The sequence below is a fragment of the Nanorana parkeri genome, unplaced genomic scaffold (genome assembly GCF_000935625.1).
Source record: "Nanorana parkeri isolate BGI_ZX_2015 unplaced genomic scaffold, ASM93562v1 scaffold1092, whole genome shotgun sequence".
NCBI lineage: Eukaryota > Metazoa > Chordata > Amphibia > Anura > Dicroglossidae > Nanorana > Nanorana parkeri.
Genome location: NW_017307360.1, coordinates 508,489 through 526,832, shown reverse-complemented (window position 1 = coordinate 526,832; position 18,344 = coordinate 508,489). Strand labels below are relative to the sequence as shown.

At 42.0% G+C, this 18,344-nt stretch overlaps 1 protein-coding gene across 1 annotated transcript in view; it reads left to right on the top strand.

Annotated features, from left to right (window-relative positions):
* TUBG1 (tubulin gamma 1) overlaps positions 1 to 18,344 on the top strand; it is a 35,639-nt gene that overhangs the window by 6,805 nt on the left and 10,490 nt on the right. Inside the window, exons 2-8 of the mRNA XM_018567785.1 lie at positions 3,898 to 4,010; positions 8,862 to 9,029; positions 10,916 to 10,984; positions 11,080 to 11,159; positions 14,281 to 14,407; positions 14,512 to 14,598; positions 16,221 to 16,370. Of these exons, the coding sequence (XP_018423287.1) occupies positions 3,898 to 4,010; positions 8,862 to 9,029; positions 10,916 to 10,984; positions 11,080 to 11,159; positions 14,281 to 14,407; positions 14,512 to 14,598; positions 16,221 to 16,370 (794 nt within the window). The remainder of the gene's footprint in view (positions 1 to 3,897; positions 4,011 to 8,861; positions 9,030 to 10,915; positions 10,985 to 11,079; positions 11,160 to 14,280; positions 14,408 to 14,511; positions 14,599 to 16,220; positions 16,371 to 18,344) is intronic.

Below are 18,344 nucleotides of genomic sequence, written 5' to 3'. Positions count from 1 at the left end.
CTGCTTTAAATAAGAGACATTTTTGTTGTTGGGGTTTACATACACTTTTAGGGGCTTTGTTTGTTTTGTGCAAAAGGGCACTTTGGAGCTTATTGATAAAGGGTTTCACACAAGAATTCTGCAATTTTCCTTCTTTTCCAGTTGAATGCAATTAGAATAAGGGTGGAGCTGTTTGCAAGTTGTGTGAATTTTGTATAAAGACATTTATACATAAACTAAATATTTTACCTTTCTCTGGAAAAAAAATATTGTAATTATTTAACAATTTTTTTACTTTTGTTCTCTTTTTTCTTACATTTTTTTTTTTTTTCACAATTTACCCCTCGGCAAAAAGGCAATGACTAGATGTGGTTTATTTAAAGAGGACCTGAACTGTGAAAGCTGTACCCAAAAGAGCAGAGGATTAGTCACTAGTATTGCCTGTGCTCTCCCTGCAGTTGATATTTCTCCATTACTGACAAATCATCATGCCTTATATACTGCTTGTAGAGGCAGGCTTTGCTTCCTCATGTCGCTGCTGCCTCCTCAATGGCTGGTGGGGTAATGAATAAATAGCAGTAGGCAATGTATAGACAGAACGGATCCACAGAATGAATAAATTAAGTAGAAGCAGGGAAATGCATGCAGAGCAGGTCCGTGTGTACAGATGTCTCTCCAGCAAGGAGAACAGCACAGTAATGACCTCGGCAACTCTCACTCCCAAATCTTCTGGGACTAGCAGGCACAGGAAGTAGTGCCTCAAAGACAACAGATGTACAGCTATGAGGCTGTAGGCACAAGAGTGACTATGCAGACTAGCATATCAGAAGGTGTTACACTATTCTTAGAGGAGCTCCAGACAAAAGGTACATTTTCAGTACACTGCTGAGGCACAGTTAACAATTCTTGATGTTCCTTTTCACTTTTTGAGTTGTGCAAAAGATCAGGGGTGTTCATTAATCCAAAAGTAGTCATTTAGATTTCTGCTATTGACAACGGCTAAACTAAAATCGGTAATTGTCATCCTGTATTAGTGTATTAGAACACATTGGTAACAGTCCCGTGTCCTGAAAGAGTACCAATGCGTTATTACAGCCTTTGTCAACCAGGGTTGTGTGGCACCATGGGGTGCCTTCTGCCTTCCTCGGGGGTGCCACAATTTTTGCATAATGGCATGCCTTTCCGTGGTGCTGGCAGGCTTTTTTTGTGTGTGTTTTTGCAGAGAGGTTTACCCATAACATTTATGCCAGACCCCTATCTGGGATAAGGGTCTGCTATGGATTATGAGGGGCCAAGCATCACTTTTTATATTTTAGACTGGAGTGCCTTAAAGTGACATTAAACCCTCAGATTTTTTTAACATAAACCAATACTGTAATGTGTGCCTTACTGTAATCCATGGTTGTTTCCCTTCTCTTTGCTGCTCTTCCTTTTAAATCCTCATATCTTCTCATGCTTGGGGAGAACTTCCCTTTCCAGCTGACAGCCTCTTCCTGTAGTGCTGGCTCAGGTTGCAAACCTACACACAGACACCGTGTATCCATTCCAGAGACAAGGCAGTCTGCTGCAAAACACAAGTTCTGCCCAGCATGAGAACAGATACAGATTTAAAAGGAAGAGGAGCAAAGAGAAGGGAAACAACCATGGATTACAGTAAGGCACACATTACAGTATTGTTTTATGTTAACAAATCTGAGGGTTTAATGTCACTTTAAGAATTTTGCATAATTTTTAGAAGTTGCCGCAACTGAAAAAAGGTTGGGAAGCGCTGTGTTATGACATCACCTGCGTAACTTTTGCTAATATTTTATATTTTATTAAAGATGTGCAAAGGTTTGACAGCCACGAGTTTGTTTACATCCCATTACTGCCATGTCAGAGCACCTATGGCAGTGGCTGTAAATTGTTAAAGGTGCTTTTTAAGGGAAATGTGTAACTTAAAAATTTGACATAAGTAAAAGGAGCATAGTCTAATTGCTGAGTAGCTCCATTGTCATCCATTGCTGTAGTGGATCAGATCGCCCCATTATAGGAGCCAGATGTGTTTAAAAAAAAAAAAAAAGAACGTTTGAATGCTAAATAAGCAACCGATAAGCAACAAATTAAGATTCTTACCTGCCTTGAAGGGTCCAATATGTTTGGTGCTGCAGGAAGCCAGGAGACAGAAGGCTGTACAGTACAGGCTGTAGGCCTTCTTAAAGGCTGTACAGTACAGGGCTTTAAGAAGTACACTCCTACATAGTGTGTGTGTTCTACGGGGTAAAGTGAGTGAACCTTCTGACTTTAGCACTGCTGCTGTGTCTACTGAATAATATTAGTGCCTCACTGAATGATTTTACACGATTCCTGGAATTGCTCTTTAACCAATCTAGGACTGCAATACGTGTATAAATGTTGCGGTCCTAAAGTGGTTATACCAAGATCATGGCTGTTGGTGTCGCTGTTTGCACCCAGCTTTCACATACAAGTGATTGAGCATCTGTAGATGTGATTGGGCCACGCTGCCCCTCATGTGGGCACAGGACTGGCAAGGCGGCTGTATGTGACTTGGCCAAGGGGCAGTTAGCAGGCTCCCAGTGGCCGATATACCCTCCGGTTACTGAATCCAGAAACAACTAGGATCTCTTCACTTCCAGTTTCAAGGTGTCAAGTAAAAAAAAAAAATATTTAAGCACACACGTACACACACACGTACACACACACGTACACACACACGTACACGTGTCAGGCGTACCTGCACAACGATGATTGCCCCAAACGTTACATATGCCATGAACGTTGGATTGAGCGCAATCATTCTTGGTCCCTCTTTCCCTGGTAACTCTAAATTCATGAGTGGTAAAAGCTTTTAATGTGTCCCCTTTGGTAGTTACCATTAGGGCTGCAACTAATGATTATTTTCATAATTGATTAGTTGGCCAATATATTTTTCTCAAATAATCTGATAAAAAGAATTAAATACCATCCTTCCCTTTTAAAATAAAATACACCGTGTTACAAATATAAAGTTTACTTCAGAATAAAACTGCATTCACACTTTTTTGCGTTCCCACTGCACTGGAACAGGCGGCAATGCGGTAGCATGCATTCCAGTGCTGGCAATCAAACTGTGGGTCGGAGGCACGTTTGGGGTGCCATTGAAATGAATGGCACTGCAATGCAGCTCCCGCAGCAGAATTTTTGTCAAGTGGAAAATTAAAATTTAATGTATTTTGCCCCCAGCTTTTTGTTATAATATTTAAATATTTTATTGTGAGCACATGGGCGTTTGAATAGCTTCAGCAAGGGAATGACAGCTGTCAGGGACAAGATTCCGCAGATGGTAGCTGAATGTAAATACAGCAGATAGCGCTTGCTGCTTGCTTTGTCCTCCTCCCAGCGTGGAGGAGAGAGCTAGGGGATCCAACCAACGAATCGCTAATAAGAATAGTTGACCACTATTCTCATTATCGATTAGTTGGTTGCAGCCCCAGTTACCATAGTTGAGCGCGCAATTTAAGGCTTGACAAGCTTTTATCTATTTACCTCTCGCAACCCATTTTTATATTTTACCAAACAATTGAGTATTCTAGTCCTGTGTTCACTAAAATACGTTTTGGTGTATTTTTACCTAAAAATATTGATTTGCACATATTTCATGAGACATTGGAAAAAAAATGCAACAATTTTTTTTATTCTACTATAATTGTTTGTTTTGGGGTTTTTCTAACCCCCCAAAAAATCAAATTTGAACATGTTCTGTATGTGTGAAAATGAAAAAAGTGCTCCGGACACGAAGTTGTTAACCATGAAATCTGGCAATTTGAGCAAGCCACAATTCTTTCATTTGTTTACCACAGCTAGCATGCATGTAATGTTCTTCTATGAGGCTTATGATGGATACGTTTTTTTATAATGCCTTCTTTTGTCTCTTGACAGTTGGGTTTGAGTTCTGGAAACAGCTGTGTGCAGAACATGGCATCAGCCCAGAAGGGATTGTGGAAGAATTTGCAACTGAAGGCACGGACAGAAAGGATGTGTTCTTCTATCAGGTGATGGCAGTGCCCTTCTAAATTTACATTTTGTAGGAATATAACACTTATGAATGCTTTCACCCAATAATATTTCATTGATGGTAGGGATGTCCCGATACCACTTTACACAAGTACTTCCCCTCATGTACTTGCCGATACCAATTAACGATACTTTTTAATAAAAGGGACAGGTGACTTTAAATGATCCATAGTACAACTACATAGTTTGTACTACGGATCATTTAACCCATTCATGTTGGCAGATGATAATTGTAAATCTACTGTTGCAGTGCATTCTATATGTAGTACATGTACATATAGAGTGCACTGCAACAATAGATTTACAATTATCCCCTAACAGGAATGGGTTAAATGCTCCCTAGTACAGGGCTACATATGGATCATTTAATCCATTCATGCTACCAGAAGATAATTGTAAATCTAATGTGTCCAGTGTATAAGCAGTGTGTACTCTATATGTATCACATATAGGGTACACACTGCTCTAACAATGGAGACCATAGATTTCAAGTAGTGGCTCATACTTGGCTGGAGATTTCATTTTATTGTGTGATTACTTAGCCAGGACTTTGTATACTGCCTGGGTTTTTCCTGGGTGTTCTACTTTCCTTCCATAATTGAAAAACATAGTAGGTTAAGTTAGTATAATTTGTCTATATTATGCTTGTGAGTACAGGGACCTTTGATAAAACACCGGCCTGAAATGATGGGTTGAACGGGCAGGTGCTGGCTCTGGGGCTGTACTGTGAGGTGTGGGGCTGTCCTTGGCTGTGCCAGGAAGGAGGAGATATAGAACCAGACAGGCACTGCCAAGGACAACTACTGCCAGGCCCCCAGCAGGCTGCCTAAAGTTCCCACAAGCACGGGAACTCAGGCAACTGCTATGGTTTAAAAATTTAAAGGGCTGGTATCAGCCTTAAGAATCAGGGCATTTCCACGTACAAGTACATCGGGACATCCCTAATTGATGGTAGTCCTAGATCTTTTATTTTTAGCATTCTTGTAGATCAGGTGGGCCATGCGGTTGGCATTGTTTACCTAAATGTGTTGTACCATCTTTCCTGCTAAGTCAAAGTGACTGTACCAGGAGCTGCCTGTTGTGTTCTACCAGTCCCAGTCTCCTCGTCATTCTTGCTGTTCAGGTGTAAGCGATGAAAGGAAGAAACTGGATACTTCGGGCAACAGAAGGCATCTTTGTCAAACACTTTGATAAATACGTTTCACCATTCTGCATGTGCCCGCAGCTTCCAGCTCTCTTCCTCTGTCTTTCTGATATCAGATTTTTAAATAAGTGAACGCTAGGTAGGAAGGGGATATTGGACCTCAGAAATGCTTTGTATCCTTGACATTACTAATGTGGTTTGCTAGTGAACATTTGGCTTGAAACTAATAGCTTTATTTTGGGCAAACCTATTGGAGCCTTCATTGTTTCCTGTGATACTCATTTGAGAGAAAACCTTCTTTGGTCTGCAAGATGAGAAACATGGAAAGGAAGGGTCTGATCCATTCTATGTGCGTTATGTAGGATTGAACTTTAATAATTGATATTCACATAAAGCAGTAAGAGAGATGGATTAAAAGGAAACCACAAATCAAACTCCTAGCATTAATAATGAATGTTAGACCTTGGCTAGTGGCCTTTGTTTTAACCTGCTACTGATCCTCAAAGGGCCTTTTTTTTAACCTCCTACTGATCCTTTAAGGCAGGTCTGGACAAAAAAATGCTGCTGGCTCCTGGCTTGAATAAATTGGCTTCCGAATTCTATATTAATTTGTCCACCCCTACTTTAGACCCCATTCACATGGGGTTCTGGGATTCCTGCCGCAGGAACACCTGCCGGACCCGGAACTGCATCTCCCGGGCTTGAAGTGATATATAATGCAGGGGAGCAGAATTTGTATTTTTTTTTTAATCCATACATCCATACATACATCCATACATCCATACATACATCCATACATACATCCATCCATACATACATACATACATACATACATACATACATACATACATACATACATACATACATACATTCTTTTACTGCTACCTGTGCTGCAGGCACAAAGGACCAGTCTCCTGAAAGAAGAGCTCCAGAAAATGTGAAGATTAACCCTTCACATAAAGCAGTAAGAGAGATGGATTAAAAGGAAACCACAAATCAAACTCCTAGCATTAATAATGAATGTTAGACCTTGGCTAGTGGCCTTTGTTTTAACCTGCTACTGATCCTCAAAGGGCCTTTTTTTTAACCTCCTACTGATCCTTTAAGGCAGGTCTGGACAAAAAAATGCTGCTGGCTCCTGGCTTGAATAAATTGGCTTCCGAATTCTATATTAATTTGTCCACCCCTACTTTAGACCCCATTCACATGGGGTTCTGGGATTCCTGCCGCAGGAACACCTGCCGGACCCGGAACTGCATCTCCCGGGCTTGAAGTGATATATAATGCAGGGGAGCAGAATTTGTATTTTTTTTTTAATCCATACATCCATACATACATCCATACATCCATACATACATCCATACATACATCCATCCATACATACATACATACATACATACATACATACATACATACATACATACATACATACATACATACATTCTTTTACTGCTACCTGTGCTGCAGGCACAAAGGACCAGTCTCCTGAAAGAAGAGCTCCAGAAAATGTGAAGATTAACCCTTGCAGTGGGGCTACCCACCACAGCATAGGTCAACAGCTTATTTTAGTATTGGGGTCGGAACACAGACATGCTCGCCTGATCCTTGGTCCTGTGGCACTGAGAGCTCACCTCTCTTCCCTTCACCTCTGGCGGTGGATTGTCCCTCAGCAGCTGCATTAGACATTATGACGTCACAGGTCCTTACAACGCCAGAGTCCAGGGAGAGAAGAGGCTGCAGGGACTGGTGTTCTTGCAGTCTGCTGGGAAACAGACACCTGCAGGACCCCCCAAAAATGGTCTGAACGATGCACATTGAAGTGCATTGTATTTTCTATGTAGAGTGGCTCCGCACGTATCCATACAGGCGAATACGCACGGATAGCCACTCAGGTGTGAATGGAGCCTTAGGCTGACCCATTCATTTTAGTACTTTGTTAATCACTTCGCTAAACAATGTAAGCAGATCAAGAAAGTTGACTGCATTTCAGAAATCCTAGTTTTTCAGGTCGGTGATTAATTTTAAAGCAATTAAGACAGTATGATTTCCAGGCAATTGGCGTTTTCAAGAGGAGAGCTCAACAAGGACATAAAATGACTCTTTTAATGGGAATTGTACTAGAACATTGACTCTCTTAAAAACCTCTGATTGAATTTGCAGCTGCTGAGCAACAAGCTTTTGGGGGGGGGCAAGGTGAGCCATTCAGCTTTAGCCCTCATTCACACAGGAATCGGCCTGCACGTACAGCTCCCTGCTGCGTACAGGGCTGTACCAAGCAACTCCCGTGAGGGACAGGTCTGCGTGTGATTACTACGCAGCCCCCGTCCTTCTCTATGGGACTACGCGACCGTACGCCCTCTACGCTCACCCGCCCTGCACGTCCGTAGAGGTGCGGGTGAGCGTACTCGTACGCTGACAGGATGGATCCAGTCTACGTCCGAGCGAGGTAACGCGCACCTGCACTTGACGTGAGTGCAGGGGGGGGCGTACGGCCGCGTACTCCCATAGAGAAGGACGGGGGTTGCGTTGTTATCACATGCAGCACCTGTCCTTCACAGAGCTGTACGTGCGGGCCGATTCCTGTGTGAATGAGGGCTTACTGTGAGTGAACTTACTGCCCTGGAATCCATTATTCTACCTAATTGTCAGAGTTTCCATGAGAAGCTTGTCCTATAGGAAACGTGCTTTGTTACAGTTTGCCTAGACAACATTTATGAGAAAATATAGTGTAGTGACGGACATCCCTGTTAATGAGGAGATAATGTAAACTACGAATGTCAGCTCCACATACACGTGTCACTCTTGTCTCTCTGGAAAAAAAATTGTTAGCTTCCCTCATTTCCATGGATGGGGGTGTTACAGATTTTTATCTGCCCGGATGTATTGCAGGACAGGAGACCACCACCACTGCTATCAGTGGAGGTAAGCATTCAATATGGGTTATTAGCTCAGCTTTAGGTAGTTTGGGGCCTTTATGTAATAAGTGAACTTGCCCTCTAAAGCAGAGTTTCTCAGCCATCATTATATGAAATCTTGAGGCACCCTGGTCTAAAATGTAAAAAATAAATTGTGGTCCCTCCATAATACATACCTGTATATCTGAGATAGAGGCCTGGTATGGATCTTTAAGGGTGGACTGCATGCAAAAACACAGTGTGTTCCCCCCCCCTTTTACATCAGAGTCCCCCATCACATTAGGAGCCTCTACCTTTCACATCAGAGTCACCCCCTGTCGCATTAGGAGCTCCTTTTCATCATGGCCTACCTGCACCATGGAAAGGCATGATAACTGTTTTGAAGATTTTGAGGCACCACTGGTTCTAGTTTTATTCATCACAAGTGACAATATTTGAGGTTACTCGCACAGTTCAGGAATAGGAGATCTTCTTCCTGGTAATCGTGTTTCCTCACAACCTAAGATCATATTGGGATTTTAACTGGTTTCTTTAGATTTGGTTATAGTTTTGTTTTCACCATGGTGGCCACTTGAGGGCAGAGTTTAATATGTATGCTTCTGAGTTTTCTTTAATGGTCTGCAGAATCTGTAGCATTTGAATAAATACAATAAGAAGGATTTTATGTTTACATGAAGTGGAAGCCAATGAAAACCTCCTGCTTTAGGAAATCAAATAAATGGAGCTAAAGTTTTAAGTTTTGCTATGGCTGACTTAAATTTTGTTTTTAGGCTGATGATGAGCATTACATCCCCCGAGCTGTACTCCTGGATCTAGAACCACGGGTTATTCATTCTATATTAAACTCTCCTTATGCCAACCTCTACAATCCTGAGAACATTTACCTGTCTGAACATGGAGGGGGAGCAGGAAACAACTGGGCCAGTGGCTTCTCACAGGTAAGCAGAAATTGCATGTTTATTGCTATTTGAATATAATATTTTTAGATGTTTACAGGATGAAAGGAAGTTCAGCACACTGGGCCAAAGTAGATCTAAACCTAATCATTGAACTCTAAAGCTTTAATTTCAAAAGGTTTTTTTCATTTTTTATTTTTTTTAAATTATTTTAATCTGCAAATTTCATAAAATATACCTGTTGGTCCTTCCACGAAGACCCTTCTTAAGTTACTTCCTGAATTGTCATGACAAACGTCTCCTGATTGTGCTCCTGTGTTGTCATCCTTGTGACACTGCGATGTACATGTGGTGAAGACTCCATGCAGCTATGCTGAAACATATTGCACAGACATGGACACACTGATCGCTGCCAGATCAAAGCTGTGCATGTAGACAGGAAATGGGCTGCGGGAGATCAGCAGCACTGAGATGCCATAAAAGAAAGGTAAAAGGTCAAACTGGCATTTTATGAAAAAAAACACATGGCACTTGTTTGATACATTAAACTGAATGTCATACACTTTTTTAGTGTGACGCTCTACATTTCATTAAAAGTATAACACTAGAGTGAAGGTGCTGCTCATGAGTATGATGTCTTTTGAAACTTGCAAGAAAAGTCGGTAAAGTGGAGTGGTTCACTTTGTCAACCTGTGACCTGTCCAAATTGAGATGGACAATCTGGCTGGTTACGTTGGACAGCAGACCATAATTTGCTAAAGCCTTGGACTCTTGTATAATAATTGATATGGATATGCTTTTAATATAGAATGTACTGATTTTTTATTTTAAGTTTTCCACTTGTGCAGCCAATCTGTGGTTTAGTAGATGATTTTGAGGTGCACATCTTTAAAATTTGACCATGACTGCATAAAGCTTGCCATTCATCTATAGATTTTCTGCAGATTGTCTATGAGCAGATGGAAAAAGTGCCAACAGATTCCTCCATCTATGCTAAACTGTGTGGATGGAGGAATCTCCCACCGGGCCAAGTTTCAGTATCTTGCTAGTCAGCCCTGCTGGCTCTGCAAAACTCCTGAACAATGCCTGCATCCAATCAGATTGTTCACAAATTTTGAGAGCCACCCGGGCCGACTAGCAAGATACTGAAGCTTGGCCCAGCGGGAGATTCCTCCATCCACAGATTTTAGCATAGATGGAGGAATCTGGTGCACTTTTTTCATCTGACCATAGAAAATCTGCAGATAATCTATAGGTGTATGGCCAGCTTAAAGGAGAACTATGAGGTGAGTGCTTTTCACTCACCTCATAGTTCTAGCCGACATGTGACAATGAGACTGTCACAGGTCGGCTCAGTAGATCGGGAGGTGAGCGAACACATACCGGGTTCGCTCACCTCTCGATCCTGTCACGGCTCTCTGCCGTGACAGGGGGAGGGGCTGGATTCCCCTCTCCGATCTGCCAGCGCTGACGGGCGGAACTGACGGGGGAGGGGGCGGGTACAGCTGGCTCTGCCTCTAGATAGGCAGAGCCAGCTGTCACTCACGCAGCTGGGCGGATCCCGTCGTCTGTCGGGATCCGCTCCGGCTGCGGCGTCTCAGTATACCACGAGCTGTAGCTCACGGTATACTAAGCTTAGGGTAACGGGAGGACGCTAGTTTGTGTCCTCCCGTTACCCTAAGGAGAACTATGGAGAAAAACACTGACCCCATAGTTCTCCTTTTAAGGCAGCAGATCTAAGGTTATAACATTTCAGGTTAAATAAATCACCTCTCTCTGAATAGAGTGCTATTGGCAACACCTTTTTTATTCCTTTAGAAAAAGAGAAAGCAGGTGATGGCTCTGAGGGCAGGTTTACATTTTTTATTATTATTAAGAATGTTTTTAATGGTGAAACAATAATGATGTTAGATGCCCTGACTCTACAGGGTGAGAAAATCCATGAAGAGATATTTGACATCATTGATCGAGAAGCAGATGGCAGCGACAGCCTTGAGGTGAGTGTTGGTACCTGCGTCTGGTGACATACAATATGTGCTAAGGATTGATGGACGGGTAAGATGTTAATTTGCTTGTCTTTCTATTTGTACAGGGATTTGTTCTCTGCCATTCTATTGCTGGGGGAACAGGCTCCGGTTTAGGATCTTATCTCTTGGAAAGATTAAATGACAGGTAGGCAGTGCTTTCTGCAGATTTTTGAGGTATACTGATATGTGTGTTATTGGTCTGTATAACATTTTGCTTTAGCTTTTATAAGTTTTTACTATGTTGACATTCAGTAGCCTCAACAAAAAGATTTTGAGCACATTATGACCTCATTCATATTCACATCCTATGGGGTGCAGGTCCACACTTGAAAATAAGGTATCAAGTATTTATAGCTATTATTTACTAGGATCTACTCTGCTAAATGTCCTGTATTGGGAACTTCCTCCTTTAAAGTAAAGCCAAAACCCCTGATGTCTCCAAAAAGAGAAAGTGGCACCTGACAATGCTATCGCATAGGGGCTTATTAGCCCCCTTGTGATCGCAATAAAGTTAAGAATTATAAAAAAAACTTTTAGGCTAAAAAATAATAAAATTTAAAAGCAACCCCACTGCTCCGCCATCTGCATGCCATCTGCATGCAAATGTACATGTATGTAAACAGCGATTATGCCACACATGTTTGGTGGTATTGCCGCAATGAGTGAGAGCAATAATTCAAGGGCCATATTTCATTGTTAACGCTAAACTGATGAGCAGTAGAGACTTTTAAAATGTCGCCTATGGACAGTTTTCAGTACCATAGTTTTTCACCATTGCACAGGTGTGCGCAATTTTAAGGTTTGACATGTTGGGTATTTCTAAAAAATTGGGTCAACTTTTGCGCAAATTTCGCCCGACATGCAGCTACCATTTTTAGCTTTTTTTTTCATATGTTTTACCTGGCGATTCTGCAAATAACACACTTCCTGTACCCTGGGGAAATCTTTTGTGCCTTGGAAGAGAGCAGTCGGGCACTTTCTACCTGGTGTGATGTAAAGGGGCATATTCATAAAGCATTGAATCAAACATTCACCAAATATTCAGTGCAGGTGAATCTTCCAGGTGCATGTGTTTTATAGATGGATGGATGATTGATTCACCACCACTGAATGTTTGGTGGGAGTCGCATTCACTGCTTTATACATATACATGTTGGACCTCCTAGAAGTCTTGCTTCTTTTTAAGTAGGATCTTTTTATCCAGGGGTAAGCAACCTCGGCACTCCAGCTGTAGTGAAACTACACATCTTGAGGCATTGCAAGACTCTGACATCCAAAGGCATGACTCCCAGAGGCTTGCTGGTATTTGTAGTTATAGCACAGCTGGAGTGCCGAGGTTGCCTACCCCTTCTTTAACCCCTTTTGCTGCCAGGGGCATTTTTACGATTTGTGCACAAATGTTAATGCATATTTTAAGCCCAAGGATTGCCTAAACCCCCAGAATTATATATTTAGTAAAAGCAGAGACTCTGTAGAATAACATGGCAGCAGTTGCAATTGTGTTATTGCTATTGGTACATGTTTATCAAAAAATATTTTCAGTAAAGAATACATTTTTAATTCATTTTAGTGTACATAAACACAATCTATTACCCATTTATTGTGCAAACTATGAAAGAGGTTGTGCCGAGTAAATAAATACCAAACACTTGAAGCTTCAGATTTGTGTGCGCCCGTGAAATGGCGACAAACTATTGTATACAAGAGCATCTATAAGCAATGCTTAAAAGCTAATTCTCAGGTCATTCGTTTAGAGTTAAACTTGAATAGTGGGCATGTATTTGACGATAACCAGTATGTGTGGGGCAACTGCTGTTTACGAACATACCAGACGCAAGTGTGCGTTCATATGTACGCAGTCGGCTTTAAATAGAAAAAAATAAAAAAATTTAAACCTTTTATTGCTATTAGACAGGGGGCTAACAAACCTCTATGTGATGTCCCCTTAGTGTTGAAAGGTTCTCAATAAGGAGACATTAGAAGTCTAATGGGGAGGGAGAGCAAATCTGACGACCCACTAAATTGACCAAGTGGCTTTACAGTTGCTCAAATCACGTCCAGTGTGAAGCTAATAGTCGGGAGTTTGCATATAGGTCCCCGCTGCCACCGCTGTATGGCAGCCTGTATTACTTTTCTACATTATCCAGGTTTCATAACCTCCATATTTGCGCTAGGGATGTCCCAATACCGATACTAGTATCTTGGCCGATACAGGGCATTTTCACGAGTACTTGTACTCGTGAAAATGCCCCGATGCTGAAGGCTGATGCTGGCCCTTTTTTTTTTTTTTTAATCTGATCAGCTGCCTCAGATCCTGCGCTTGTGGGGTCCTGAAGCAGCCTTCCGGGGACCTGGCAGTAGCGGTCTTTGACATTGCCTGCCAGGTCCCACGTCTCCTCCTCCTCCTGATTCCAGATGCCGGCACTGCTCGAGGCAGCTCCACACCACGCATACAGCCTTCGAAGAGGGCACGTGACCGGCACCCGCTCCATTCGGCTAACTAAGCGTCCGTAGAGCGGGATCAGCACAGCACCTGTCAGCAGCGCTGGAGAGACCCAATAGTCAGCCCTGGTGACATCTATAAGCAGCCCTGGACAGACTCATTGGCAGCCCTGGTGACATCTGGATGCAGCCCTGGTGCGATCTGGAGACCAGGTGTCACCATGCTGCGTCCAGATTGTCACATGTCCCTTTAAGAAAAAGTATCGGTAATACATGGCAAGTACATGAGGGCAAGTACTTGGTCTTGAAAAAGTGGTGTCGGGACATCCCTACTTTTGCTCCCTTGGGTGAGAGCTGCCCCCTTGATGACTTGTGATCTGATGACTGGCAGGGGAGTATTCAAGAAGCATAATAAGCAGGAGAGGTGCATAAAGCATAAATGCACAGAATGAAAGAATCAGAAACGGGGAGATCCTTCAACTGCAGCTTTCTCTCCAGCAAGGAAAACCATGAGCAGTACCGTAGTGACATCTCCAAATCTAGGGAGATGAGCAATCTGTGGCAGCAGTGCCTTTCACAAAGCAGATGTACAGCTACAACGCTGGAGGCACGGGAGTAACTTGGCATACTCATACCAGGACATTCTCTATTTTTCAGAAGGAATGCAAGACAAAAGGTGGATTCTCAAGGTGCGCACAATTAGCATTTTGAGAATTTCTCTATAAGATGACAAAACTTAACTTTTAGAGTTCAGGTCCTTTTTACAGTTTCTAGTCTTAGAGAAACGAATCATTAAAATTGCCTATTCTGTCATTTATTTCCAGATATCCCAAAAAGCTTGTCCAGACGTATTCAGTCTTCCCAAATCAAGATGAAATGAGCGATGTGGTTGTGCAGCCATATAATTCTCTACTGACTCTGAAGAGACTGACCCAGAATGCGGACTGCGTGGTAAGATGGCGGCTCTCTTGTAGCTTTTTTTGGAAGGATTATTTTATTAAGGAAATCATTCAGCACATTTTTTTTTCTTCACATCTTTTTCTTCACATCTTTAGGTGGTTTTGGATAACACGGCACTTAACAGGATTGCAACAGACAGACTACACATACAGAACCCGTCCTTCTCTCAGATTAACCAGTTGGTGAGTACATTTTGTACATAGTAGTCATTTAGGTAATCAATTTCCCAAAAAGCATCTTCTTTTTGATGTGAATAATCCCTGCACAGAGAGAGTCCTTCTTTACATTTTAAAGGCTTATACACACTGTAGTGTTGTGCCTAAGGGATGCATGCATTCAGTGCGTGGTAGGTGTGCTGGAGCGATGCCGTGAACCTCAGGGAACCTCTTGGTGGGCAGGCAGTAGCTGCAATAACACGTGTTGCTGTGTAGTGGAAAAAAGTAGTGCATGCACTATGGATCCTGTGCGTATAGTGTGACATTGTGTAAACAGGCCCTAAAGCTGAACTGAGGGCAGATATAAAATTCACAAAAAAAAGCTACTCTATTTAATAATCATTTTATATGTATAGTTTTCAATGCAAGCAGTGAGGGTACCAGCATTTTGGCTTGGTTGCAGCCCTGTACAGCAGAGCTTAGATGGCAAGAGGGGGAAAAACAGCACAAGGAACCATGATGCAGAGCTCATGTGCTGATTTGAGAGCAGATTGATAGAAGCCCATCGGCCTGCTGCTTCTCCCTTCACTGTCCAGTCACAGGCTGGGGGAGGCATGAGACCTTGAAGTGTTACTTAACCCGCCCCGATAATGTGCTAAATAGATTCTTATGGATGTCCCATTGCACTCCTGACTGATGTATCCACCAAAGTTACTGTGGTGGGTGTTGCAGTGACAAGCGGATGGTGCTGCATACAGCAGAAAGAAGAATAAACACCAGCACACCGGTATCCACCTTATCGATCATCAGATAATCATGGTATCGCAGGGATATGCAATCGCAGGGATATGCAATGTATCAGAACCATGCAGGGACCTTTCATCAGGCACATTGTTGGAATAGAATTAGATATTCATATTTCTTTCTACTGACAATACTGTCATGACTACTGGCCACACCACAGGCTTAAACCTGAACTGCAGGTGCAGGTGAATATGACCTCTACTTAATTGAAACCCTGGTCTGTCTTTTAATCCCCTGTACAGCAGGACTGGGAAAAGAAGGCACAACCATAAAAAAACAGTCAACCTGCACTACCTTGCACGGTGGTGTTAATCTAACACAGAGTACATGCTGATAGGAGGAAAAAGCACAGGGACCTAGTTCAGTCTGCTGCTGATTCGTCACTGTCTTGTAATAGGCTAGCCAGGTCCTTAATTTAACTATATTGTTTTAACTGCAGTGGACCTGACTATGCTGTATGGAAGGTGTGAGTGAATCTCGAGAATGGTTTAACAGAATTACAAATCCTTTCATACGCAACAAATGGCTCTTATCCTAATGTTCTGCTTTAATTCAGTTACCGTACTCATAAATGCTTTCTTGGGCACATCTTAAATGGAGCATGCAACATTGAGAAGTCCATGGCTCCAGGTATATGTAAGTATTGATAGCTATCCGTCACAGCAAGCAGTTATGCCCATGCTGGGTTCCTTTTACTGACTTGGCCTGGGAGTGCCTGGTTAGTCCCCAGTGTATGGGCATTTTATCAATCAAGGCTGAATGTAGAGTCATTCAAATGATGGATCTATATTTCAATGTCTTCTTTTATTCTGTTTCTGACTTGTGAGTTTGTCATTTTATTTCAGGTTTCCACCATCATGTCAGCCAGTACAACAACCCTCCGATATCCAGGGTATATGAACAATGATTTGATTGGACTGATTGCTTCTCTCATCCCCACACCTCGTCTGCACTTCCTAATGACGGGATATACTCCACTGACAACCGACCAGTCGGTAAGAAATATTGAGTCACAATTACTAAAGAGTATCAACAATCGCTGGTCATTCCATAACTTCTTCAGAAGATCACCTTTTTAATATCAGATCGCTTCAGATAAATGTGAACCCGTCAGCCACTGTTGAGCTAAACTCCGGTGTTTTGTAAAAAAAAATACATTTGTATTGGTGCCCTCCACCTGCAATGCAAGGGTTAAATGGCCGTTTAATCTAGGGGTAGAGGCGCAAGATGTTTTAGGGTTTTTGTGTTTTTTTTGCCTCTGTTCCTCGCTCGGGGTTCCAGGGCTCTCCCCTTGTTTCAGATGCTTTCAGGTTGTGGGTGGGTCCTCTCCAGCTTAATGTACATTGCAGGACTGTCAGTCCTGCCATCTAGGTGATGTCATTGTTCAACCAACACTGAGAGCAATGAAGAGAAGAGGCTTTGGGAAATCAGTTGCACAGTGCAATGGAAGCCTGCAGGAGCAAGGAATAAAAGTAAGTATTCCATCTTGCTGCTTTACCCTAAGACTAGGCCCACAAAGGGGACTTTTTAAAAAAAAATGTTTTTACAAAAGCCCCAAGGTCTTTACATGTGTTTTAAAGTTCTTCCTAACAGAAGGGAACACAAAGGGCTTGCTATGTATATTTTTATCAGGAGAATATTTTCTATGAGCTCTGTAGACTCAGAATCAGAACCATACGGACACATCTGATGCCAATCTGTAGAAGCAGAAGCAGAACCATAATAACACCTGAAACCGATCTGTAAACATCTAATTAGAACCATATTGTCACACAAGAAAGCAATCCTGTGTCTGTGTACACTGTACAGCACATGCATTGTGCAGTGTACACAATAAGCCTTTAAGCGGCATCTCTTAGATGCTACAGAGGATGTGCATCAGTGGCTGAGGAGGTATGGTGTGCAAGTATGTGGTATGCATACTTGTACGTTATGGCAAACACCCCATCGACACACACAGGCTTGGCTTACTACCACTTTAAGTAACGTGACTACTTTTTTGTCTTTTTTTTTTTTTCTTTCCTTTTTTAATTGTGGAAAATAAATGACCTTGCGCGGTAACTATTAAGTGGCTGTGCTATGGCGCAAGACAGGAAAATAAAATATTTGCTGGTTTTTCCCTTCCAAAATGTCCATATACACCTTCTTTCAATAGCCAGGGTCTAAGCACTAATAAAGATGTCACTATTTGTATTGTACGGGAGAATTCGGGTCAGAGCAGTGAGTAAGCTCTGTGTATAAAAGACTGTAAAAGAGCAGACCCAGAATCCCTTCAGGCAGTGGGGTTTTTATGAGGCTGACCTGTAAGAGCTGTAAATATTCCAGTTAACCTATCTGTATTATTTATCTGTTGTTGTGGCTGACGTTCTGTTTTATAGCTCAGCAGACTAAAATATGTTCAAAGATGCTTTCACATGAATACAGCAGGACTTCACATGTACTCAGTTCTTGAAGGTGTGCAACCCACCCTTAAATAGTACCATGGGCAAAGTAAAAAATACCACATTTGATGCAGCATGTCATCAGCATTAACACCTCAGTTTTCTATTTTTAAAGTGAAATCTCAGGGGTTTAGACCCCTGATATTTCCCCGTAGCCCCCAACAGTAAAGTAAAAAATTAAAATATTTATTATAAATAAAATTATATAAAATAAAAAAAAGTTTAGAAATGTTTTTTTTTTGTTTTTTTTTAATTTTCAGCTTCAAAAGTGCCGACAGGGCAGTAGTCTTAGCTGGAGTTGAGCAATAGCTTGTCCTTTTTTTTTTTGTTATCTAACCTTTTTGGTAATCGCTTACAACACCAATTAAGGTATAAGCCAAATGTTCTAAAAGGTGAATGTTGTAAGTACTTCCGGCAATGATATATGGTTTGTCCCATCTAAAAGACCCCTAGATGTCACCTTTTTAAAGAGAACCTGTCACCTCCAATGTGCCATCACATATTGTATCCTTTGGGCCATTGGAATCC